Raw genomic sequence first — 27,096 nt, 5'->3', positions numbered from 1 at the left:
TGAGGACCTTGCTCATCATCTTCATCTCTACATATACAGTAGCAACCCAGTTTAGTCTTTGAAAGGCTCTATCCTCTCCCTAGTTATTCTTTTCCCTTAGTATACTTATAAAATATCTGGATTCTCCTTAATATTATCTCTCAAAGTCATCTCGTACTCTCGTTATTGCCGCCAAATAAAATATCCTTCTTGAGAACACTCCTACACCTCCTTCTTGCCTCTAGGGATTCACTTGATCCCAGTGTGCCTGCATCTGACCTATGCCTCCTTTCTCCTGGCCAGTCCACAATTCCTCATTACTTCAGTCTTCCATATCCAGGAAGAACCACCCCAGTCATGCAACAATATAATATGTTTTGTGATCTCATACCAGATTGTCCATTGTCTCCTTATACCTTACCCATTGAAGCAGACATCCAGTTTATCCGGTATTAGTTTAGGTCAGGATGATGTAATGTTTCATGCTTCAGCTGCGGATTCCTCCTACCTTGCTCAACACTGCAAATGACATTTACCTTGTTTTCCCATTGATCTTTTTGAAAAGAGGCAGATATTTAAAATGCCATTGACCTGAAATCTTAATTCTTGTTTCTTTCTCCACAGATGCAGACTACTTACAGATTTTGTTTGTTTTATTTCAAGTCGAATACCTTGAAAACTTCGCAAAAGCTGTGGGTATTTTGTCCTTGAAACCATTTGATTATCTTTAAATGGAAACTCATTTAACTGTTCACAACAGCCTTCAAGCACTACTGTTACAATTATTTCCATCCCTCCACCTCCATCACCCTCCTCAGTGGTACATCGTCGATTCAAGTTATTTAATTATTATAACCACTAATCTTGGAGAGGTCTAGTCAGTATGCTAGTAATGTATGAGGGTCAGTGGCCTTATTACTATGGTGAATTAACTGGAGAATTATCCCCCTGAATAAAATATTTGAAGCTTGAAACTAAGGACAAAATATCAATACCAGTTCAGCATTGAGATTTGAACCTTTTGTCTGGTTTCAAGATGAAATGACAAAATGAAACTTTAGGTTAGAAATCTGGCCATTTTGTACTCATAATAATTAACCTAAATAAGCAGAATCTGAAATATACAGCAAAACAGCCCATGCAGAGATTTAACCAAGAGCTGCTCATCTATTTAAAGTGTCCTTGAATTGAAAGTAATAACTTAACTGAATTTCAGCCTCACTAGAATAATGAAGTAGATTAAAGGACCAACGGCATTGGAATGGACACTTATGTTTTCATGTGTTCTCACTGATGGCAACACTAAAGCTTTTGTAAAAATAACAGTACATTCTATACGGACAGCTGGAAGTTTAAGAATGAGAAAAATACATACTGCAAATTTTACAAAAATGCAACAGGGAAATTAATTTGATGTTTGACTTCAGTTGTTCTGTTGTTGAATCAGCTCCTCAGTAATTAACAGTAATTTTACTTCAAATTTTATCACCAATATGAACTTAATAACAATATATTAATGATGATCAAATCATTTCTTTGAAACTTTCCATACCTTTAAGGCTGGAAAAAAAGGAATAGTATAGAAATGGCAGCTTCAAATTATCTCTTGGTGTTCATTAGATTAAATCAAAACACTGTAAACATTGTGCTTGAACTCATATGCCCCTCACATGTTTGCTATTTGAAAAACCAACATTAAAATAATATACAAGTTAAAGCAATTTCAAAAGCTCCAAACATTAGTTGTTAATCTATCAATAAAACTGAATATATTTCAGGAACTGATGTTCTGGTCTTTAACAACACAAATAAAACACTGGAGGAACTCAGCAAGCCAGATAGCATCTATGGAAATAAGTACAGTCGACGTTTCGGGCCGAAACCCTTTGGTAGGACCACCTGAAACATCAACTGTACTTTTTTCCATAGCTGCTGCCTGGCTTGCTGAGTTCCTCCACCATTTTGTGTGTTTTGCTCAGATTTCCAGCATCTGCAAATTTTCTCTTGTTTTTTAGTCTTTAACTTCTTTAGATTTTATAACTGTGTAGATTTCCCATCAAGTTCAGAGATCGCCATGGAAATTATTTGATTAGGAAGTTATAATTAGAGTACAAAAACTATCTTTAATTTTACACAGAATACAACAAAACCAATACTGTGGTGAATATCAGAAGAGTACTTGAGCTGATTGCTGAGATCCTGTTGGAGTTATGCTGCAAAGTATCTGTTAAAGAATAAAGTAGAAGTAGTAAGTTGCTTGTATTTTCACTTATGAAATAATGACATAACTTCTTGTAGTTAAAAATACTGAGAATGGTATAGTTTCAACAGTTGTGTTTGTCACTGCTGCCACACCTGGTTCACAGTCAATGCAAGGAAATTCACTGAGCAATGGCCCTAAACAAAATGCTCCACCTGTCTCTACTTTTGTTGAATTGGTTTATATTAGTCATCCTTAATAAAGTTACATTTCTAATTTAGATCGGATCTGAAATCATACTTTCCATGTTGCTTTTGCATCTGAATAAGAAGTTGCATTTGTTACTCGAGTTTAGTTTTCCTGTCATTGAACTAACTCTGCAGAATACGCAATCAGTGTTCAATCCACACACACACACACACACACACACACGTGTGTTTTTGGCAACTGTTTTAAGGATCTTTGGTCTTATAAAGCAGACCAGGTTCAATGTACACATAACACTCTGTTAAAGTGCCCTTTCTGAGCAGTAACTATTTATGCCACCATTGTTTGTAAGATTTGCAGTCAGCGATTAGTTACACTACAGGTTTAAGTTCTAAACGGGGGCAAGGCAAACTTTGTTGGTTTTATTCAGGAGTTTGCAAGGTTTGATAGCAAGTTGAGACTTTTAAAAGTGAGATAGTAGCTCCAGCTCTGCAGGTTCTTCTTACAGTAGAGGGAAAAGTATACATATATCTAAACTCTCAGAAATTCCATCTTTGTGAAGAGAAGAGTATTCAGATTGGCGAGAATGGAATTCACCTGAGTTCAGGAGAATGAAAGTGGGCAAGGAGCAGCTGGACATGAAAAGAGAAATAACATGTTAGCAGAGGTCATTTCGTTTCTTACCATTTTTTGTTGAATCGGACTTGAGCCCTGGTTTTGGCACCAGTTTTCTCCTTGACCCAACCTCTGACTTTCTCCTCGGCTCCAACATGGGTTCCAGTGTAGATTCTGTTTCCTGGCTCAGGTCCAGGTTTGCCTCTGGCTCTGCCCCTGGCTCAACCTTGGGTTCAGGTTTTGCCTCTGGCTCTAGACTTGGTTTAGGTTTTGCCTCTGGCTCTAGATTTGATTCAGGTTTTGCCTCTGGCTCTAGACTTGGTTCGGGTTTTGCCTCTGGCTCTAGACTTGGTTTAGGTTTTGCCTCTGGCTCTAGATTTGATTCAGGTTTTGCCTCTGGCTCTGGACTTGGTTCGGGTTTTGCCTCTGGCTCTAGACTTGGTTCAGGTTTTGCCTCTGGCTCTAGGCTTGGTTCAGGTTTTGCCTCTGGCTCTAGGCTCGGTTCAGGCTTGACTTCCAACTCTGGTTTTTCTTCTGCCTTTGGTATCGGTGATGGTTCTGGAGGTGTCTCTGGCCCTGAATCGAGATCCTGCTCAGATGCTGTAAAACAAATTTAAAAAAACAACTTCTAAGCTTATTTTAAAATCACTTCCTCTGATTTTGTGAGATTCTCCCCTTGCTAGGTAGCTAGATTTGAATGTTGCTTTTTATGAACCAATCCTAGCTGTACAGAAGTCAGCAAGGGTTGACAAGATCATTTTACTGTGAGGTAAAGCCGTACTTTTCAAAACATAAAATTGTTTCCAGAGGCATGACATTCATTTTAGAGTCATAGAGAAGTACAGCACAGAAACAGGCCCTTCAGCCATCTGGACAGTGCCAAAACCATTTAAACTGCCTACTCCTATTGACATGAGTAGGGGACATAGCCCTTGATACAACCACCATCCATGTACCTATCCAAACTTCTCTTAGGTGTTGAAATCGAGCTCGTATGCACCACTTGTGCATAGCAGTTCATTCCACACTCTCATGACCCTCTGAGTGAAGAAGTTTCCCCTCATGTTCCTTTAAACTTCTCAACTTTCACCCTTAACCCATAACCTCTCGTTGAAGTCCCACCCAACCTCAGTGGAAGAAGCCTGCCTGCTTTGACCCAATCTGTACGCTTCATAATTTTGTATACCTCAATCAAATTTCCTCTCAGTTTTCTACATTCTTAAGAATACAGTCCTAACCTTTTGAATCTTTCCTTATAACTCAGGTACTCCAAACCCAGCAACATCCTTGTAACTTTTCTCTGTACCCTTTCAACTTTGCTTTTATCTGTCCTGTAGATAGATGACGAAAACTGCACAGAATACTCCAAAGTAGGCTTCACCAACATCTTATAAAACTTAACATAAATCCCAATGCCTATACTCAGTGCATTGATTTATCAAGGCCAATGTGCCAAAAGCTTTCTTTACAACCGTATCTACTGTACTTGTGATGCCATTTTCAATGAATTATGGATCTATATTCCTAGATCCCTTTGTTCTACCACACTCCTCAGTGCCCTACCATTCACTGTGTCAGAGCTACTCTGGTTGGTCCTACCGGAGGGCAAAAACTCACATATGTCTGCATCAAATTCCATCTGCCACTTTCATCCCATTTTTTCAGTTGATGCAAGTCCCTCTGCAAGCCATGATAGACTTCCTCACTGTCCAAGCTTGGTGCCATCCACAAATTTGGTGATCCAGTTAGCCACATTATCATCCAGATCATTGATATAGGCGACAAGCAGCGAACGACCCAGCACTGCTCCCTGCGGCACAGCACTAGTCACAGGCCTCCAATCAGAGAGGCAACCCTCTACTACCAGTCTTTGACTTCTCCCATAAAACCAATGTCTAATCCAATTTACTACCTCATCCTGAATGCTAAGTGACTGAATCTTCTTGACCAGCCTCCTATGCAGGTCCTTGTCAAATGCCTCACTAAAGTCCATGTAGACAACATCCACCGCCTTGCCTTCATCCATTTTCCTGGTAACTTCCTCAAAAAACTCTAAGATTGGTTAGACATGAACTACCATGCACAAAGTCATGCTGGATATCCTTAATCAGTCCATGTACTTAGTCCAAATACTTACAGTATATATCCGGTCCCTTAGAATATCTCCCAAAAGCTTTCCCATAACTGATGTCAGACTCATCGGCCTATAATTTCGTGGTTTATGTTTAGAGCCTTTTTGTATACAGCAGAACAATATTGGCTATCTTCCAATCCTCTGGCTAAAATCCCCTGTCGCTAAAAGGGCCCCAGCAGTTTCTGCACTTGCCTCCCGTAGGGTCTGAGGGAATACCTTGTCAGGCCCTGGGGATTTTCCCACCCTGATTTGCCTCATGGTAGCAAATACTTCCTCTTCTGTAAACTGTACATTGTCCATGAAGTTGATGCCACTTTGCCTCACTTCTATAGATGCCATGTCCCTCTCCTAAGTAAATACAGATGCAAAGAATTCATTTAAGGTCTCCCCCATCTGTTCTGGCTCCACATGCGGAGTACCATTCTCGTCTTCCAGAGACCAATTTTGTCCCTTGCAATCCTTTTGCTCTTAACATATCTGTAGAATTCCTTAGGATTGTCCTTCACCTTGTCTGCTAGAGCAACTTCATGCCTTACTTTAGCCTTCCCTTCCTGATTTCTTTCTTAAGTGTTTTTTTGTATTTTTTGTCTTCCATAAGCACCTCATTTTTTTCCTACTTGCCTATACCTACTATGCACCGACTTTTTATTCTTAACCAGGACCTCAATAGCTCTTGAAAACCAAGGTTCCCTACACCCAACATTTGTAACCTTTTCCTTTTATTCTACCAGGCACATACACGGGTTGTGCTCTCAAAACTTCCCACTTACCAAGGACGGCTTTGGCAGAAAACAGAAAACAGAATCCACACATGCCAGATCATTTCTGACACCATCAAAATTGGCCTTTCTCCAATTTAGAATCTCAGACCTATTTTGTTATATTTACTTTGAAACTAATGGCATTGTGGTCACTAGGTGCAAAGTGTTCCCTGACACAAACTTCTGTCACCTACTCTGTCTCATTTCCTAATAGCAGATATCATGCTCTCACTCATTGGGCCTTCTACATACTGATTAAGGAAACTTTCCTGAACACACTCAACAAATTTTATTCCACCTAGTCCTCTTACAGTATGGTGTCCCAATCAATATGTGGAAAATTAAAATCACCCACTATAACAACCTTATGTTTCTTGCAACAGTCTACGACCTCTGGACAAATGTGTTGCTCCAAGTCACTAGGACTGTTGAGTGATCAGTAATATAGCCCCACTGACGTCGTCATGCATTCCTTATGCCTCAGTTCCACCCATAACACCTCACCGGATGAGTTCCCCTGTCAGTCCTGACAGAGCACTGCCATGACATTTTCCCTGACCGGTAATGCCACCCCTAGCCCTTTAAACCCTCCCAATCTGAAACATCTAAAACATGGAAACCCCGGAATATTAAGATGCCAGTCCTGCCCCTCCTGTGCCAGTCTCAGTAATGGCTACAACGTCATAATTCCAAGTGTTCATCCATGCTCTGAGCTCATCCGCCTTTCCTGCAATATTTCTTGCATTGAAGTATATGCAGCTCAGGGTACTAGTCACACCATGCTCAACCTTTTGATTCCTGGCTTTGTCTGAGGTCTTACCAACATGTCTCCGCAACCTCTTCACCAACTGTTCTGACACTGTGCTTCCCATCCCCCAACAACTCTAGTTTAGGTCCCACCGTGCAGCATTAACAAACCTTTCTGTTAGGAAATTAGACCCCCTCCAGTTCAGGTGTAAGCTGTCCCTTCTGTACAGGTCCCACCTTCCCTGGAAGAGAGAAAACCAATGATCCAAAAATCATATACCCTCCCTCTACATCAACTCCTCAGCCATGTGTTAAGCTGTATAATCTTCCTAGTTCTGGCCTCACTAGCACGTAGCACGGGTCGCAACTCGGAGATCACAACCCTGGAGGTCCTGTCCTTTAACTTAGCACCTAATTCCTTGAACTTCTTATGCAGAACCTGTCATTCGTCCTACCCACGTCATTGGTGCCTACATGGACCACAACCTCTGGCTGTTCACCCTCCCACTTGAGAATGTTCCGGACCTTGGCACCTGGGAGGCAACTTACAATCCAGAAATCTCTTTCTCACCCAAAGAATCTCCTGTCCATTCCCATGACTAATGAATCCTCTATCACCACAGAGTGCCTCTTCTGAGTTACAGAGGCAAACTCAGTGCCAGAGACCTGACTGCTACAACTTTCCTCTGTTAGGTCATCACTCGCCCTTCCCCAACTTATCCAAAGTGGGACAACTGTTGTTGGGAAGGATGGCCACAGGAGTACTCTGCACTGTCTCCTTCAACCCTTTCCCCATCCTAATTGTCACCTGGTTTCCCATGCCCAGCACCTTGGGCGTAACTACCTCTCTACATGTCCTATCTATCATCCCCTCAGCCTCCCGAATGATCTGGAGTTCATCCAGTTCCAGCTCCAAATCCTTAATGCAGATTGTAAGAAGCTGCAGCTGGATACGCTTCTCACAGTTGTAGTCATCAGGGACACTGGAGGTCTCCCTGCCTTCCCACATCCCGCAAGAGGAGCATTCCACTATCTGGCCTGGCATTACTACTGTCCTAACTGAGCAGATGTAGAAAAGGGAAAGAAAAAAAATTACCTAGAACTTTTCTTTTTTGCGTTCTCTGGCTGAAGCCTCAAAGGGCTAAAGCCTCAAGGTCCACTCTAACGCTGTCCACTCAGATGATGGCCGCAGTGATGGCCCCTGCCTTCCTTTAATTTTCTTGCTAATCAATCCCAAAGGCTGATTGGTCGCTGGTCAGAGTTGAAATAAGTTGCCGCGACCCGGTGCTGCCTTTTTCTACTCGGGCAGTGGACCTGAGTGAAATCCCCTCCTCGCAAACTTCTGATGTCCAGATTGGTCGATGGTCAGAGCTCAAAATTTTCTTAAGATGTAACTGAAGTCTGCTCAGTTATAAGTACAATATGGAGGGGAGACTGCATCTTTACAGTTCCACTATGTTCAGCTCCAACTATACTTTCAATCAAACCTCCTCATTTCAGCCCACTGAAGGACTTGGGTAACATTTAGGGTTTGTGAAAACAAGTAATAGGGAATATTTACACAATGGGTAAAAGGGATTTGAACTCGAGAACCCAGCACCCACCCTGCAAATTGCCTTGTCCAAAAGCTCCTTTTTGGAAAGCGCTATAGGGATACTAAAACAAAAACCTCACACCAGTTTAACAATTTCTTCCCCCCCCCCCCCTTCCACCCCAGGCAGTTAATCTGATAAATCATTCTGGTTAGCCCTTCACTGTACTGTAGCACTTTAAATCACTGTATATAATGCTGTTTACATTGTAAATACATGCTGGTATTTATGTATTTATACATATTTTATCCCACATCCAACATTTAACCTCTAAGTATAATTCTTTATTTTTTATAATTGTTGAATGTTAGTGTTTTCTGTTGCATGCTGTGCCCTCAGCAACACGCCACGGTAAATTCCCAATACATGTTAATTATTAATGTGAATTAAGTTGATTCTTGATCCTTGGTAACTCAGCCATTGTTCACTAACCTTGCACAATATCACCAATATCTTAGAACCACAATTGAACTGGTAACCAAATTAAAAGTTGCACCTGTCCTAATTTGGGTGGCAGAGTGGAGATACGTCTCTACCAAAGGAGGTGTAAGGGGCTCCTTCCCTCCGCTAGTCTGCAGGTCACCCTTGGGCAAAGTGTAGCACCTGCTTAGCCCCCCCCCCACCCAGGGCCACCTGATCAGAGTCACATGAGCCACGGGAGTGGGAGGTGGACGGTCGTTGAGCAGCTGATGCACATCACAAGTCCTGGTTATGTGACCACTGATGCCAAGCAGACAGTCTCTGAAGAGATTTGATAATGGCTGGGGTCACCCATCTTGGAATGGCAAACCATGTCATAAGACACAGTACACAATGAATGAATGAACCTGCCCTAATTAACATTGTGGCAACAACTACAGCATGGTGGAATTTGAGTCCTCAGTAATGAATATATTGCCTCTCACACCATCAAAGCTATCTAAAAGCTTTCCAGTACATACTCTCCATTCATATGGACAAGCACAGCTGCAAAGCTCAAGAACCTCAGCAGAATCGAGGCTTTAGTGGCTCATTAAATTCCCATACCTACTCACTATGGTAGCAAGGCCAGGTGGCTGCCACAATTAGCAGCTTACCTGCCTATCATCTCCTTCTGGTGTTCTGCCTCCTTCCCCTTCTCCCATGGTCCACTCTCCCATCAGATTCCTCCTTCATCAGCCCTTTACCTTTTCTACCCATTAACTCACAGCTTCTCACTTCACACCCTCCTCCACCCACCTACCTACCCCCTCACATGGCTTCTCCTTCTAACCTGTACTCCTTCCCCTCCCCCACCTTCTAATTCAGGATTCTGCCCGTTGCGAGGTGGAGATTATGGATTCTTGCTTATCTACACAGGTGGTTCTAAAGGTCTAGTGACAAGTCGTACAGGTATTTCTGAAATGTTCCAAAGTTTCAGGTAACTATTTGAAATGAGTATCAGACAAAATATCAGTATTCACATCGGAGATTGTTGCTATCATTTTAGCCTTGGTATGGGCCAAAGAAGTATGGCCTGATTATGTATTTCTGCACTCTGACTCATTCTCGTTCTTGTCATCTATGAAAACAGGAACTCCAAATCGCTGGCCAGACAATTCCTCTTGAGATTGGACTACATCTGCTGAGGCTGCAGAGTCTAGGCCTGTGTACACATTTCATGTGGGTTCCTGCCCATGCTGGGATTGAAGGAATTGAGATGGCAGACGTTCTTGCTTAAAATTAAGTATATCAGTGTAATGGTGTATTTGCATGAGGAGGAGCTGAAAGCCATAATTTAAAAAACCTGTTCAATCACCACGCCAACAAAGTTGAGATAAGGAAAAGAAAGGGCAGCATTTATATAAAATTCGGATGATAATGGGAACTCAGCCGGTAGAAGGGTTTAAAATGAGAGAATCAGTTATACTTACACGTTTATCTATTTATTGGACATATTAGGCCCCACCCGGCATCTGTTCAGTTAATACGCATGATACTGGAATCTGTAGGGAGTACACTTGTCTAGAAAGTGCCGCATATATTGTTTGCAGCCCGGAATGACCTTTTCCGCAGACGTCTCGATGTGCTGGGAGATCAGCAAGTTTCGAGCCAACCCAAAGAGCGTCCGCATAGTTGATCTGCCAATAGCACCGGATGTTTGTGTCTCCTTGTGTGTCCCTGAGAACAGCCCCTAAATGAGAGAGTCCTCTATCGTGCAGCTGCTCGGGATCAAATGTGACACAGGCCCTTTCACCTTTCTTTCTCCAGACCCACATTGTGAACCCACAGTCTGCAAAGAGCTGAGCTACTGTCTCTTTCCCACGACTGTCATCCCGCGGCTGCTGGCGTGGGGGTGATACTCTGGGAATCTGACTGGGAGCGCCCGTCTCACCGCCAGCCAGACAGGGTCTTGGTGCCTTTTGGTGAGGCTTAGTGATGAGGTATTTTGCCAGATAGTCTGGACTGTCTCTCTAGTCCCTTAGCTCCGGGGTCAGCGGCTGAACGCTCAGCTTCCATGCCCCACCCCTCCTGTTTTCTGGTCGTCCTGTCGGTGACAGGAGACTCAGAAAAGGCAGTAGTCGGAGAAGAAGAGGATGTCGATCGGGGATCCGGGCTGGGTCGTCCAGTCGTGACCAGGTAGATTGTGGTACCGTTGTGCTCCGCCTGCAGTGGCGCTGAAGGCGTAGGGCGTAGCGCGACTTGGCTATTTTAAGCGTTTCCATCAGGAATCTGGAGGTGCTGTCCAGCCTGCTGTCGGCACTACCAGTTCGTGCAGCCGCATCGGTGATTCATTTGAAGTCACCGGCCAGAACGACCGTCTAGGACGTCGCCGACAGCGGCGGAATCTACTCGCGGACCGCCAGCCACTCACTCCGCACAGTTAAGGAGTACACATTAATTTGCCGGAGCGGAGTGTTTCGGTGCATTACGTCTGCCACGAGGAGGCGATCCCTAGCCACCTCTTTGACCTGGGTGATTGAGAAGTTGGCTCCCCGGAGCAGAATCCCTAGGCTGACGATCATCGCCGCCCAACCACAGAGACAAACCATGGGGCCACCATCGCTATTGCCTCCGGTAGTTGTGGAGATGTGGTAGCTCACACTCCTATGAGAAAGTCACATCGGCCAGATACTGCAAAGCGTTGAAACATCGCGCTGTTCTCTTCACACTGTGCACGTTCAAAGATGCCAGTTTTAAATCCATAATTAGTTCTTGGTGAAATCCTGCTCTTTTTACGGGCTCGGGTACTGACGATAATCCTCCCCCAGGTGTGGCGATGCCGGTGGTGTGACTGGTGGGAGGTTGGCCGCTGGTCACCTCTCTGGGCTGGAAGACTGCCAGACGCTGCTCTGCTCTCGGACTCTCCGAGCTGGGGGTGATGGCTCCTGTGCTGCTCCCGGTCTCCCGGAGCTGGTGTTGACTGGGCGCAGTGCTCACTGGAGTGCGGAGGCATAAACTCTATTAGCTGTGCCGCACTGCAAATTCGCAGCTAAAATCCCCTAATCCCCTGAATCCTTCTGGTAACCCTTTTCTGCATCTTCTCCAAGACCCTCATAGAGTCATTGAGCAAATCTCGTGCATGCCAGCTGGTGTTCCGCCTCGCCACATCGACCCACAAATGGAACATAGCCTCCATATCTTCCCCCACACCCTGCATCCGTGTCTGTCCCGATCACAATCGCACAAAATTGCAACAAAAAAAAGAGCAACTGGAAAGCAGAAACACACCATAACATTAAGCATAAAGTCCAGTCCTCAAACCGTGTCAATTAAACCTTGTCCAAAGACCCGAGACTCCAGCAGCGAGGGAGGGGGAGAGAGAAACCGATCGAACACAGGCACCTTCCTCCGGGAGCAGCAAGCGAGAGGCCCGTCACTCGCAGGCAGACGCCACTGAACACCCGCTCTCGTCCCCCTTGGTGTCAATCTTCCCTGGCCATTAATCGGCGAGATCAACAAGAAATGGGGGCGAGGATGATTCCATGTTCCCGAGTTTGATTCCATGCTCCCAATTAATTGATCAATCCACCATCTATGGGATTTTGGAGAAAACTTGAACACCTGGAGGAAATCTACACAGTGACATGACATTCAAAGGTCGGGATTGCGGGAGATGCGAGGCAGCAGCCCCACTCGGTGCACTAAAATACCATGTTTATTTTCATTATTCGGCACACTTTCAATCCTGGTGTCATTGATAAGCTTGGAAGTGTTACCCCACGCTTCTATGTAATTAACATATACCAAAAATCAATTATACTTAAACCCATACATGAAGAACTTGGCAGTCTTTCTCGTTCATACTGAAATACGTACGTCTGCCTTGCAATCTGCCCTTTTAAGCCAATTTCCTATCCATGCGGCCAGTGGTATTTTAAATAGGCTGCAGTTTTGTTAAACGATTTTTGAATGAGTCATTTATGAAGGGTTTTTCTCAGCCTTCGTAGAAAGTAGAGACGCTGCTGGGCTTTCTTTGCTATGGATCTGGTGTTGAGGGACCAGGTGAGACTCTCCGCCAGGTGAACACCAAGAAATTTGGTGCTCTTAACGATGTCTACGGAGGACTCATCGACGTTCAGCGGAGAGTGGTCGCTCCGCGTCCTCCTGAAGTCAACAACAATCTCTTTTGTTTCGTTCACATTCAGAGACAGGTTGTTAGCTCTGCACCAGTCCGTTAGCCGCTGCACCTCCTCTCTTTATGCTGACTCATCGTTCTTGCTGATGAGACCCACCACGGTCGTGTCATCGGAGAACCTGATGATGTGGTTCAAGCTGTGTGTTGCAGCACAGTCGTGGGTCAGCAGAGTGAACAGCAGTGGACTGAGCACACAGCCCTGAGGGGCCCCCGTGCTCAGTGTGATGGTGCTGGAGATGCTGCTTCCGATCCGGACTGACTGGGGTCTCCCAGTCAGGAAGTCTAGAATCCATTTGCAGAGGGAGGTGTTCAGGCCCAGTAGGCTCAGCTTTCCAATCAATTTCTGAGGAATGATTGTGTTGAATGCTGAACTGAAGTCTATGAACAGCATTCGAACGTACGTGTCCTTTTTGTCCAGGTGGAGGGTGATGGCAAAGGCGTCGTCTGTTGAACGGTTGGGATGGTACGCGAACTGCAGGGGGTCCAGTGAGGGGGGCTACAGGGTCCTGATGTGCCTCGTGAAGAGCCTCTCGAAACATTTCATGATGTTGGATGTGAGTGCGACGGGACGGTAGTCGTTGAGGCAGGACACTGAAGACTTCCTCGGCACGGGGACGATGGTGGCGGCCTTGAAGCACGTAGGAACGATGGCGCTGCTCAGGGAGATGTTGAAGATGTCAGTGAGAATATCTGCTAGCTGGTCTGCACATCCTCTAAGCACTCTGCCAAGAATATTGTCTGGTCCAGCAGCCTTCCGTGGGTTGACCCTGCGCAGGGTTCTCCTCACATCGGCCAGGGTAAGATATAGCACCTGGTCATTTGGAGGAGGGGTGGTCTTCCTCGCCGCCACGTCATTATCTGCCTCAAACCGAGCGCAGAAGTTGTTCAGCACATCTGGGAGGGAGCCATCACCAGCACAGGCAGGTGGTGTTGTCCTGTAGTTGGTAATGTCCTGAATGCCCGTCCACATGCGCCGCGTGTCTCCACTGTCCTGGAAGTGGCCGTGGATTCGCTGTGCATGTGCAAGCTTTGCCTTTCTGATGGCCCGGGACAGTTGTTAGGGCTGCCTTGTCGCCTGTTCTGAAGGCGGAGTCACGGGGCGTCAGCAGCGCACGCACCTCCACGGTCATCCGTGGCTTCTGGTTAGCACGTGTAGTGATGGTCTTGGCCACAGTGACATCATCGATTCACTTGCTGATGTAGCTTGTCACTGATGCTGTGTACTCCTCTAAATTGGTAGAGTCGCCATCGGTTGCAGCCTCCCTGAACATGTGCCAGTCAGTGTGCTCAAAGCAGTCTTGAAGAGCAGAGATGTCTCCTACTGGCCAGGTTTTCACCTGCTTCTGAGCTGGTCTGGAGCGCCTGAGGAGCGGTCTGTATGCTGGGATTAACATAACAGAGATGTGGTCTGAGTAACCGCTGTGGTACGCGTCGGGAATGTTTGTGTAAACCAGATCCAACGCGTTCTCCCCCCTCGTTGAAAAGTCCACATGCTGATGGAATCTGGGGAGCACTGACTTAAGGTTAGCGTGATTAAAATCTCCGTCGACAATAAACAGTCCATTAGGGTGTGCGTTTTGCACTTCGCTAATAGCCCCATACAGTTCACAGAGCGAGCGCTTCCTTAGCATTAGCGCTGGGGGGAATGTAGACACCGACTATAATGACGATGGTGAATTCCTGTGCAAATAAAAAGGTCTGCATCTAACAGTCACAAACTCCACTAGCGATGAGCAGTACTGTATCTGGAAACCAGCACAGAGTTCTTGCCCCATTCCGTATTGATGTAAACACATAAGCCACCACCGCCAGTCTTACCGGATATGGTGGGGTGGGTAAATGTGTGAAGGTGCTGATCAGCCTGATGGCTTGGGGGAAGTAACTGTTATTGTGTCTAGTGGTCCTGGCGTGGATACTGCGTAGCTTCTTCCCTGATGGGAGTGGGTCAAACAATCCATAAACAGGGAGGGTGGGATCCTTCCTGATATTACTGGCCTTTGTCGGGCACCTTTCTTTACAAGTGTCCTTGATAGCTGGTAGGCTGATGACAGTGATGCGTTGGGAAGTTTTAACCACCCATCATAAAGCCAATTGCATTGCAGAGCAAAAATGTCCAGGAAACCTCACTAATCAAAAGTTGCGTGAAGAATGGTGAATGTAGATTACCATGCTGTTTGTTAATCAATACGTAATCATATTTAGTTAAATATGAATGGAACCAAAATGGTTGGATTTGTTGTCTCAGAAACATGGTAAGGCTACAGATTCAACTTTTGACTTTGGCTTAAGATCAGAATGTACAGAAGGGTAGTTTTTGATTCTGGTGCTTCCTTAAAGCTGTGATGAGTCAGGTCCAATAATGTTTAAGTGAAAAGGAATTCAAAGGGTGTGGGTCTGAATTCCTGAAAGATAATCTTTCAGTACCCTGTTGGGAGAATGTTCAGGGAGGTTCCCTGTTAAGATGTCTACTTATAACCAACTCAGAAAATGTAAAAATATACTCACTACAAAGATTATCAATGCACTTAAATCCATCAGGACATTTGCTGCAGGGAGTTCCTTTTTTGTACGGGTTTTGTCCAAGAACATTGCCCCTGAAAAAGAAGGAAATATAATGATTGTGTTGGCAAATCATCTGACATTACATTAAATTTCTTGCAGCTGCCTGTAAGGAGTTTGTACATTCTCCCCATGACTGCTTGTATTTCCTCTGGGTGTTCCAGTTTCTTCCCATAGTCCAAAGACGTACTGGTTAATAGGTTAATTGGCCATTGTATATTGCCGCACGATTAGGCTGGGGTTAAATTGGCAGATTGCTGGCCAGCATGGCTCGAAGGGCCAGAGGAGCCAATTCCATGCTGTAAATCAGTAAAATAAATATAAATACATTGCATTATGTATGTTCTTCAAGTTACAAAAGTGCCCAAATGAAGAGAAGCATTTCCAGTGATAGTGGATTCTGGTTAATTAGGTCATTGGTTCATCAGAGGAGCCACTTATTTGGGGCAACTCTTAAAGATCAAAGTCCCATGGTGGCGCAACAATATCAGCACCGGACTCTGGAGCGAAGGTTCCTGAGTTTGAATTCAAGTCGGGTTGAGCGTGGAGCTAGCAACTTGGCCTCGTAAAACAAGAATAGCTTGCTACGGAAACAACGTCAAAAGACGGTGCCCCAGTAACTCCACTGCTGAGTTAAGGGCTATTCTTCTGCTTCTTCCTCCTCTTCTTCTTCTTCAGGAACAAAAACTAATTGAGAAAATTGCCAGAATTGCCTTCGTTTATTTGGGACACTATGCCACTTAATTAGGCTGGAGACTGTTGCCTAACGGGTTCTAACCAGTGTCAGCCATGCACATTTTTGTGGCTGTTGGAGTGAATAGTTTTTAAATGGCATCGGTTGCATGTGTCTTTGAAAGCAGTGATTTTTGTCACTGAAAGTTGGTGAGAAATAAGCAGTGAGACAATTCCAAGCTGTTTTGTTCACTGTAGTTTCAAGTATTCCTGCTTGGAGATGCCTGAAATGGACGGCAGTGAAAACAAAATGAATTCTCTACTTCAACAAGTTAGGTACTATGAAAAATTTGAAGGCATGAACAATTATCTTGAATGTTACAGGGAAAATGAAGATCTGGAGGATGCAATCGTTGATAGCATTTTATGAAGGCAGACTATTATCAGCACTAGGTCCACTAACACATGGAAATCTGGAGATGCTGGAAATCCAAGCAACATACACAAAATGCTGGAGGAACTCAGCAGGCCAGGCAGCATCCATGGAAAAGAGTAAACAGTCAACATATCGGGCCAAGATCTTCAGCATTTTGTGTGTGTTATCTGCCCTAGGTGTTTGCACTGACTTTGTTCATTACATACACTGGATGAATTCCTCCATTGATAACTCTTAGGAACTAATACAATTTTATTGTATTGTACTACTGTTAGGATATATTCTGGAGTTGGGGTATATAACAAATATTAATTTCAGCAGCAGCTATTCTTCGGATTTGAATGTGGATAGCAGATTGAATTTAAAACACAGCTCAGAACAATGGGTTTCCTGGAGCTGCAGGTTGGGGTCAATGACAAAGAAAGAAATACCCCACTTAGACCTCAGATGCCTACATATGGAAAAATGCTACCTAGAGTCAATAGAGATTAACATTTATTTTTGGTGTCTGGAGTGTGGGTGCAAAGAAGGAGGTGTTTGAAAACTACACGTAATTCAAAGGAAGAACTGTAGATGCAATGTAACTATAGAATTGTCCTGCTGTTACTTTTGATATAAAAATGTCTTGTAACATTGGGTCTAGCATGCCTCTTCTTCCAAGAGTGTCTCGAATACGATGCCTATATACTCATTTTACTAGAATAAATACTTCTATATCCATTAGCTTCAGTGTTTCTCTGGTGGTTTTGTTCACAGTAACAGCAGTCAATTGGTAGTGTTCTAATTTGTTCTGTATTTAATTTAAATACATAATTTGTTACTCAATTTGTCTTTTGTATACCTCTTTAACTATCTCTGTGAAACTAATTGGGGCAGCTGTTTAATTGGGCCAAAATGTACTGGTCCCGATTAACCAGAATCCACTTTATTTTGTGAGTAAAGAAGGTAAGAATGTTTCATGGTGTCATGGTGTTAATTTACTTCTAAGAATTTCATCTGTATTTCTTACTGTTTATGCATGTTCAATCCGTTAGGTCTAAGATGGCTCACAATTGGCTCACAATCCTTCAGTCCTATTCCCCCTCTTATTTCCCTATACAGTACGCCGGCAAGTTATTCTCTCTCACCTGCCCTTTGATAGTTTAACTCTTACTACTACAAAGTGGTAAGTAACAGTAGCCACGTAACCTACCCTACCAACATACAAGCATAGAACTTTACAGCACAGTACAGGCCCTTCAGCCAATGATGTTGTACCAATCTTTTAACCTACTCTTTAGATCAATCTAGCCCTTCCCTCCTACATAGCCCTCCATGTTTCTTTTATCTATGCGCCTAACAGTTTCTTAAATGTCCCTAATGTAATTGCCTCTACTACCAACCCTAGCAGAGCATTCCATTCACCAACTATACTCTGTGTAAAAAATAACTTACCCCTCTATACTTCCCCCAAATCTGGTCAAAATTGTGCATGTTAGACGTTTCTACCCTGGGAAGAAAAATCTCTGGCTATCCGCCAATGTATGCTTCTTATCATCTTGTACACCTCTATCAAGTCACCTCTTATTTTCCTTTGCTCAAAAGCAATAAGCCCTAGCTCACTCAGCCAATCTTTGAGACATGGGAGGAAATCAGAGTACCAGGTAGAAATTCACAAAATTATGGAGAGCAAAATACAAAATAGCATGGTGTGTATCAAACCTGAGAGATAGCAGCACTGAACATTGTGCCACTCTCCTATTTTTAGTGTGAAAGTACCATATTTTTTACCAATTCTACCAAATACCATGTATCATATTTTAACATAGACTGGAGTCTGTAAAGAATTTATTAATATTTATACTTACGGAGGGGAATAGTTGCACACCAAAATAGACAAGTTATTGTCAGTCAGACCTTGCAATACATCACAAAAGTGGCTGGCACAACCCACTTTATCACTATCTGCCCAGACAACCTGTGAACATGAAAAGTTATAAAGAACAGCATGTTTATTCATTTAAAGCTCTTCCCTATGCCAAGAAAATATCCTTAACTTTCTGACACTGCTGAGAAAAAAAGAGTGCAAACATCATCATGAATCAGTTCTCACCCATGCCAAGAATGCAACTTGTTCAAGCCTGAACAGCAAGTTTCTGGACAGCTGTGTCATATGTCAGGCAGGCATTGAATCAAGAACAACACACAAAACGTTGGAGGAACTCAACAGGTTAGGCAGCATCAATGGAGGGAAATGCAGAGTCAACATTTCGAGTCTCAGCCTTTCACAGGACTGAGGTTAGAGAAGAGTTCGGTTGTATGAAAAGGTGGAGCAAGAGGTGGTAGGTGATAAGTGGATCTGGGTGAGGGGATGAAAGGTGGGAGTGACAAAGGGTTGAAGATGACGCAGTGTGATTGGAAAGGAAGGTGCAGCATGGAGAGAGAGAAGAACCAGTACAAGGAGTGTGTTTTAAAAACGCAAACAACAGGAATTCTGCAGATGCTGGAAATTCAAACAACACACATCAAAGTTGCCGGTGAACGCAGCAGGCCAGGCAGCAACTCTAGGAAGAGGTACAGTCGACCTTTCAGGCCGAGACCCTTTGTCAGGACTAACTGAAGGAAGAGTTAGTAAGAGATTCAAAAGTGGGAGGGGGAGGGGGAGATCCAAAATCCATGGCAATGAATTCCATAGATTCACTACCCTCTGACTAAAGAAATTCCTCCTCATTTTGTTCCAAGGAACCTCATTCTATTCTAAGGCTGTGCCCTCTGATCCTGGATCCCCCCACTATAGGAAACATCCTATCCACATCCATTCTATCCAGGCCTTTCAATATTCAACAGGTGTCAATGAGACACCCAAAACCTCCTTCACGGGGAGCAGGAGGAGAGAGAAAAGAGAGAAAGGGCAGAAAAGTAGCACTGGCTTGATATTGGAGGTGTAGAATATAACCTAGTACATTGAAGATGGATCCAAAGAAAATGCAAGTCACTGGTATTGAAATGCAGCTGCATATGGCATGGTCGGTCACTACATATTCCTTTGCAAGATCTGTTACGTGACAAGAAACCATTAACTAATGTTTTCTGATAAATCATTCCCTTTGGAAATGTTACAGGAGGAACATCTTCTGTTTGATGAAGCTCCTTGGACCTGAAATGTCATCTCTAGTTCTCTTTCCCCAGATGCTGCCTGACCTGCTAAGTGTTCCTGCCATTCTCTGTTTTTATTTAAGATTTTCAGCACCTGCCATTTTCTGATTTTTGGTAATGTAAGCCTATTCATTTTAAGAGTATAATTTAATTTCATACCTGGGTGTAGTGTCCACACATTTTAAGTGGAGTACATTCCATTGTATCATATGTATAATCTGCAGCTTCCAAATACCATTTCTCAACAGCTAATTTCAGATCAACTGTCCCAGTAACTGAATATAAATTTTCACCAGTTTGTCCTCGGTTTTTATTGTGTTCCCAAATACATTCCTTTGCATGCGTTAAGGCAAGTTCTTCCAAGTCATTGTCCCATTTCTAAAAAAAATAAATGAATGTATGGATCAGCAAACATGTAGACTGGTTAACTCAAAATAAGGCCACAAATCAATTCTTGATAAATAAAAATCAAGTCCGCACTGTGGAAAGAGAAACCAAATTAACATTTCATTCTCAGAGACTCTTCATTAGAATTGCAGACATGAGATAATAAAAAATGTCATTTTAAGCTGCAGAAAAGGTTGCAGGAGGAATAGACAGGACCAAGAGAATATCTGTGATAGGGCAAGATAAGGTCAAATGGATAAATTGGACAATTGGATGATGATTATGCTTTCTTGTCCGTGTTATGTAAATCTAATAGAAGGGCTGTGGAATCAGGTCAGGGTTACAAATAGCGAGGGAAAAACTGATCCGTAATAACAGGTAGAAGACTAACAGCAGAAATGACTAGTTCTGATACAAAAAGAAAGAAAGAGTGGGTTAATTAAAGATGGAGAATGCGATGTTGTGTCTCAAAGACCACAATGTGCTCAGAAGGAAAATGAGGTATCAATGTTCAAACTTGCACTCAGCCTCATTGTAACAATGCATAAGGCTACAAAGAGACAGATCAAAGTGAGAGTGGGGTAGGGGATTGGAGTTCTAGGCAACTAAAAGCTTATGATCCCTCCCTGGAACCAAATGAATTTGCTCCATAAAGTGATAATTTGGTTGGCTTTTTGTTTCTCCATTGTAGCGGAGGATGCATTGTGACTACTGAATGCAGTACATTAGATTAGAGGTACATATTTGCTCTGCAATTGCCTGAGTTTGTTAACGCTCCATTTAATCGTGACAGTTCAGTGTCATATCAGGTCTATCGCATCCAAACTAAATACTATGATAGCTCAGGCATTATAAAAAAAGAGATTGTTATCTGTCTTGGCTTGACATTTTGCCCTCATTCAGAGGAAAGAATGGTATCCAGGACAGGCACAGAAAAATGTTTGCCTTGATTGTAGGTGATCAAAGTTGTTTTTTAAAATGCTGGAGCAGCACAACAGGCAAGGCAACATGATTTGCTGACTGTGTCCACATACAGTATTCTGCTTTCTATTTCTGATTTCCATTATTTGCCTTGCTTCCTGAACAACCTGAACAAATGAACTGATAACCATTCCAATACAGATACAACACTGCATCTATCTGATCATTTTGAGAATTGTCTAAGAGCTGTTCACCCAAGGCAGGGCAGATTTCATCTGGCCAGTTGCCTATATGGCTGATCATCATCATCAGCAAAGTAATGGAAGCTGTCATTGCTCTATCATATCAAACTTAACACCAACAGTTTTCTTGATTAGTCGGCTTTAAGTCTCATACCAGATTTGGTCCAGGCACAGACAAAATAAGTGAAGGAGTCCATTGCTGGATGCAAGACTTGGACAATATTCAATCATTGAATGATAGATAGCAAATAACCTTTGTGTCACACACGCAAAGTGATTCACCTCCGAATTGACCAAAGACATTCTACGATTTACCAGGCATGTCAGGTGTACAGTACCTGGAAACAGGAAACTGCAGTAACAAAACAAGCCATTCTAATTGATTTGCAAGCCCAATTCAGCACCTCAAATATTCTGTTTCTGTATCACTGGCTTACTGTAGGTGCAGTGTTTACCAACTACAAAATAATCTGCAGTTTCTTGTCAGGGCTATTCCTATAACACCACTCTCCCACATCCTCTACCATGAAGAAAGACATGAACAATAAGCACACAAGAATCCTTCTATGTCAAACAACATTCTAATTTTGAAACATATTGCAGATGCTTCATCAATATTTGACTTAAACCATTTAACCAATATAGTGAGTGTACCTTCATCAGAAAAACTGTATTGAATCACCGCCATCTAACCAAAGTCAACTAGGGTAAACAATAATGCAAAATAGTTGATTTTAATTAATTGCAGGCAATATTGGGCTAGAGGGAAAATAAGAGATCATTAATCATCATTACCTGTGATGACAAACATTGGAAAAACATAAGACAATCTTATTTTGGGGAATTTGGCTTTGGCAGCATTTTGAGCTCTTGAAGCCATGAAGGTGAAGCTTCAAAGAGTTCTACAGTAGGTATTTGGAGCCAGTGAGAGAGGAAATTCATCAGGGGTAGCTAGAGTCATGGTCTAGAGCATTTGTCATCAGGAGTCACAGAGAGTGCAGACTTAGTGTTGAGTGGATATTATGGGCTTCTGTAGTCCAACCGTTTGCCAAAGTTGATTCTTTGTTGGCAAACTGATTAGTGGCGCCTCTCAGGGTCATGGGAACAATGTTGTGATCTTTCAGGAAGAGTAATAAATGTAGAATGATAGATAAGTTACAGTCGCTTTCTTTAGCTCTTACAGCCACCAGCCCCATGTACTTGCTCAGAATGCTCAGATCAAGAAAACTGGCCAAACTGCAAAGCTCAGGTCTTCTTGTATTCTGTCCAAAGTAAGTTTATGAAAGAAGTTGTCCAAGTACATTTTAAACAAGGATGTCAAAGCATAAAATAGTAACTAAAGGGATATCATCAATGCCGTGAAAAAAATAGTATAATTTTCATTTAAACATGATTTTGTACAGGAATTTTAATGATTGAGAAGATATTACAATTTCTGAAATTTTTATTGGACGAATCAGCAATAATTCTTGAATGTCAACACAGGAAAACTGGTCGTGAATATCTTCAACACATTTCACAATCAGAAACCTCAGAGGATAATTGTAATAAAAATAACTGAGGATTGGCAAATTATTAAGACGATTTCTCAAATGGAAGAATAAATAACTTTTTATAACTGACTTCCAGGTATTTTATAACTCGAATTGGATCTGTCCTTTACCACATAATTTAACCGGGAACAGTGTTAAGCAACTTGCAGGAGGAAGTTGGCGGGCTGAGCATCTGGAGAGCGGGGAGGAATTGCCTGCAGCAAGCAGACTATTTGTTGCTCCAGATTCCAACATCTTACGTCTCCGAGAACAGTGTTATATTAATGTGATGTGAACGAACCAAACCGCATAGATGTAAAACCTGCGGGTTGATTAATTCAATCTCCATCACTGATGGATGCTTTAATGACAGAAATTGATAACAATCACAAGACGGGGTATGGACTCCATCACTTTTGATGAAGGCAAGCTACAACAAAAACTCCCTGAACTGAAGCATAAACATTGGCTCTTTCTCCGCCGATGTTCTATCGCCTAATCTGCAGAACATCACCGGCACTTTTTGTTTGTAGCCCACTCAGAAACTATTTCCTATATACGTCCAATAGAAAATAATCCCTCAATCTCCCAAAATATGGTACAGTACATAATTTACATCAACACCCTTATCCCTTATTTCCACATGCAATGTCAGTTAACTCAACTCAGAGAGAGAGACAGACAGAGGCAGAGAGATGGGCAGCCTATCTCATTGCCTGGGCTTTTTCACGGTTCCGAAAGCAACTTGTTGTTTTCCCCAGATGCCTCCAGAAACAACATAAAATTTGATGAATTTTGTAAGATGTCGCTATCCTGTTAACACTTGGAACTTGTGTGTTCTATGTGTTTGGTTCAAGTCGCGATGTGCTAATTGATTACAGCCATTGCTTTGGAGAATCCAGCTTTGTTAGAGTGCCGCCGTGTAGTTTTATCGCAAATCAGTTAGAATTCTGTTCTGCAACTATAAGAAATCCAAATTCGTTCGTCCAGCAGATGTTTACAAAATTACTTCATATTCAGTCTAATGTCAATATTGCCAACCGTGAGATAATAAGATGTTCACGCAAACTGGTTTCCATATAGAATGTAGTCTATTACCATTCTTAGCATGTAGGAAGCATCCATCACTTGGGAGCGGTACTCATTGTGAGCATTGACCAGATCCTTCTTCTCTGCTTCCGAAAGAGCGAGGGTCCGCTCGGAAAACATTAAGGAAAGAAGCAGCAACGCTTTCAGTGATCCATCTTCCATCCCTTATCCTGGGCTGGTGGCAACTCAGATCAGATAAGCTAGGTTTTACGGGTGAGGACCCAGTCAAAGAACAGCGAGAACGTAGCTCAGTACTCATGTTTATAACGGTGGAAACAATGACGCGCCCACTTTGATTTGCTCTCCTTTTTGGAAATAAAACCGCAATAATTCTAGGTTCCAAAAACAGCTGACGCCTGATGGAACATGTGTTATTAAGTGGAGAGCACCCGAGGAAGATCTTGATGGCATGGGTGGAGAAAGTAGGCTGAACGATGCTCCAAGCCATTAATGAATGGACATATATTATATACTTCCCTACGGTGTGCCCCATGGCACAATGCCCCGAAGGTTCACTACCTTGTGAATCAGATAGCAAGTTAACCCTTGGGTTTCATGCAATTAAGATAATTAAGACTATAATCATTCTTCTTCTTAGGTAGTTTTTCCTTGCAGAGGATGCTTTGAATCCACTCCAGTGTTATGGGTTTCTAAACCAATAATCTGGTGGAGGTATCACAAACAGGAGAAAATCTGTGGATGCTGGAAATCCAACTCAAAGCTGGATTGGGAGATCGCTTCGCCGAGCGCCTACGCTCCGTCCGCCAGAAAAAGCAGGATCTCCCGGTAGCCACCCGTTTCAGTTCCATTTCCCATTTCCATTCCGAATGTCAGTCATGGCCTCCTCTACTGCCGCGAAGAGGCAGTAGAATAGCACCTTATATTCCTTCTAGGTAGCCTCCAAACTGATGGTATGAATATTGATTTCTCGAATTTTCGATATCTCCCCACACCCCTCCCCCACCATTCCCCATTCCTGTTTTCCCTTTCTCAGCTTATCTCCTTACCTGCCCATCACCACCTCCCTCCGGTGCTCCTGCTCCTTCTCTTTCTTCCACGGCCGTCTATCCTCTCCAATCAGATCCCCCCTCGTCCAGCCCTTTATCTCCTTCACTAATCAGCTCTTTTCTTCATCCCTCGCCCACCCGCCTCCCAGTTTCACCAATCACCTACCACCTTGTATTTCTCCCTCCCCTCTCCCATCTTTTTACTCCGACTTCTCAACTTTCTTTCCAGTCCCGATGAAGAGTCTTGGCCCGAAACGGCAACTGCACTTTGTACCATAGATGCTGCCTGGCCAACTGAGTTCCTCTAGCAACAGGAATTCTGCAGATGCTGGAAATTCAAGCAACACACATCAAAGTTGCTGGTGAACGCAGCAGGCCAGGCAGCGGTACAGGAAGAAGTACAGTCGACGTTTCAGGCCGAGACCCTTCGTCAGGACTAACTGAAGGAAGAGTTAGTAAGAGATTTGAAAGTGGGAGGGGGAGGGGGAGATCCAAAATGATAGGAGAAGACAGGAGGGGGAGGGATGGAGCCAAGAGCTGGACAGGTGATTGGCAAAGGGGATATGAGAGGATCATGGGACAGGAGGTCCGGGGAGAAAGACAAGGTGGGGGGGGGGGGAACCAGAGGATGGGCAAGGGGTATAGTGAGAGGGACAGAGGGCGAAAAGGGAGAGTGAGAGAAAGAATGTGTGTATAAAAATAAATAACGATTGGGGTACGAGGGGGAGGTGGGGAATTAGTGGAAGTTAGAGAATTCAATGTTCATGCCATCAGGCTGGAGGCTACCCAGACGGAATATAAGGTGTTGTTCCTCCAACCTGAGTGTGGTTTCATCTTTACAGTAGAGGAGGCCGTGGATAGACATGTCAGAATGGGAATGGGATGCAGAATTAAAATGTGTGGCCATTGGGAGATCCTGCTTTCTCTGGCGGACAGAGCGTGGGTGTTCAGCAAAGCGGTCTCCCAGTCTGCGTCGGGTCTCGCCAGTATATAGAAGGCCACATCGGGAGCACCGGACGCAGTATATTACCCCAACCGACTCACAGGTGAAGTGTCGCCTCACCTGGAAGGACTGTCTGGGGCCCTGAATGGTGGTAAGGGAGGAAGTGTAAGGGCATGTGTAGCACTTGCTCCGCTTACGAGGATAAGTGCCAGGAGGGAGATCAGTGGGGAGGGATTGGGGGGACGGACGAATGGACAAGGGTGTCGCGTAGGGAGAGATCCCTGCGGAAAGCAGAGAGAGGGGGGGAGAGAAAGATGTGCTTAGTGGTGGGATCCCCTTGGAGGTGGCGGAAGTTACGGAGAATAACATGTTGGATCCGGAGGCTGGTGGGGTGGTAGGTGAGGACCAGGGGAACCCTATTCCTAGTGGGGTGGCGGCAGGATGGAGTGAGAGCAGGTGTGCGTGAAATGAGGAACATTGACTTCTCTAACTTCCGCTAATGCCCCACCTCCCCCTCGTACCCCATCCGTTATTTTTATACACACTTTCTTTCTCTCACTCTCCTTTTTCTCCCTCTGACTATACCCCTTGCTCATCCTCTGGGTCTCCCCTCCCTTGTCTTTCTCCCCTATCTTCCTGTCCCATGATCCTCTTATATCCCCTTTGCCAATCACCCGTCCAGTTCTTGGCTCCATCCCTCCCACTCCTGTCTTCTCCTATCATTTTGGATCTCCCCCACCCCCTCCCACTTTCAAATCTCTTACTAACTCTTCCTTCACTTAGTCCTGACGAAGGGTCTCGGCCTGAAACGTCGACTGTACCTCTTCCTAGAGATGCCGCCTGACCTGCTGCGTTCACCAGCAACTTTGAGTTCTAGAGTTGTTTGTGTGTTAATCTGGTGGAGGTGCTTTAGGAACGGTGGTTTTTGCTGATTCAAAGCTCATTTTTATGAGCGTTGTGTATTTGCAAAGCTCCTCAAGGTACATGAAATCTTTGCTGTTTTACTTTGGGCACAGTACAGGAATTATCATGAATTATTGAGAATGTTGGTTTCATTTTGAAGGAAGCTTTTGGAACAACCATGAGGTCTTCCTCATTCCTCCTGGCATTCTCTTGCAGCAATGGAGTTCAGAATAAAATGCATTTTCACAGAAGTCTGGTATCAAAAACATAGCAAGAGCTGATCGAGTATTACTGGAGTCCCAATGCTATACACGTTGGCCTAGAAGAGGGCGCTAATTAACACTTTGCTTTTCTTACAAGTTGATTGTCAACACGCTGGTAGGCACTCTCCACTGTTCTGGGTTGACTGAAGTATGGTACACAAATCCCACGTCTCGG

General features: G+C 43.8%; 1 protein-coding gene across 1 annotated transcript; it reads right to left on the bottom strand.

The window, feature by feature from the left end:
• Positions 1-1,863: 1,863 nt before the first annotated feature.
• Positions 1,864-24,135, bottom strand: LOC140209509 (uncharacterized). Its single transcript, XM_072277758.1, has 6 exons — positions 23,815-24,135; positions 19,794-20,012; positions 18,347-18,456; positions 15,338-15,426; positions 3,071-3,601; positions 1,864-2,203 (listed from the first exon to the last, which is right to left on the bottom strand). The coding sequence occupies exons 1-6, from the start codon at positions 23,965-23,967 to the stop codon at positions 2,109-2,111; spliced, it is 1,197 nt and encodes a 398-aa protein (XP_072133859.1). The 5' UTR covers positions 23,968-24,135; the 3' UTR covers positions 1,864-2,108.
• Positions 24,136-27,096: the final 2,961 nt, after the last annotated feature.

Source organism: Mobula birostris, chromosome 14 (assembly GCF_030028105.1).
Source record: "Mobula birostris isolate sMobBir1 chromosome 14, sMobBir1.hap1, whole genome shotgun sequence".
NCBI lineage: Eukaryota > Metazoa > Chordata > Chondrichthyes > Myliobatiformes > Myliobatidae > Mobula > Mobula birostris.
Note: the sequence above shows the minus strand (reverse complement) of the source record. Positions and strands in the feature narration are given on the sequence as shown.

Excerpts from the sequence above, each read along its gene's own strand:
- LOC140209509 (XM_072277758.1), bottom strand. The coding sequence starts at position 23,967 with ATGGAAGATGGATCACTGAAAGCGTTGCTGCTTCTTTCCTTAATGTTT. Across the intron at positions 15,427-18,346 it reads GTGTGCAACTATTCCCCTCC|GGGCAATGTTCTTGGACAAA; the intron begins GTAAGTATAAAT and ends CTTCTTTTTCAG. Across the intron at positions 2,204-3,070 it reads GTCCGATTCAACAAAAAATG|ATACTTTGCAGCATAACTCC; the intron begins GTAAGAAACGAA and ends ATTCTTTAACAG.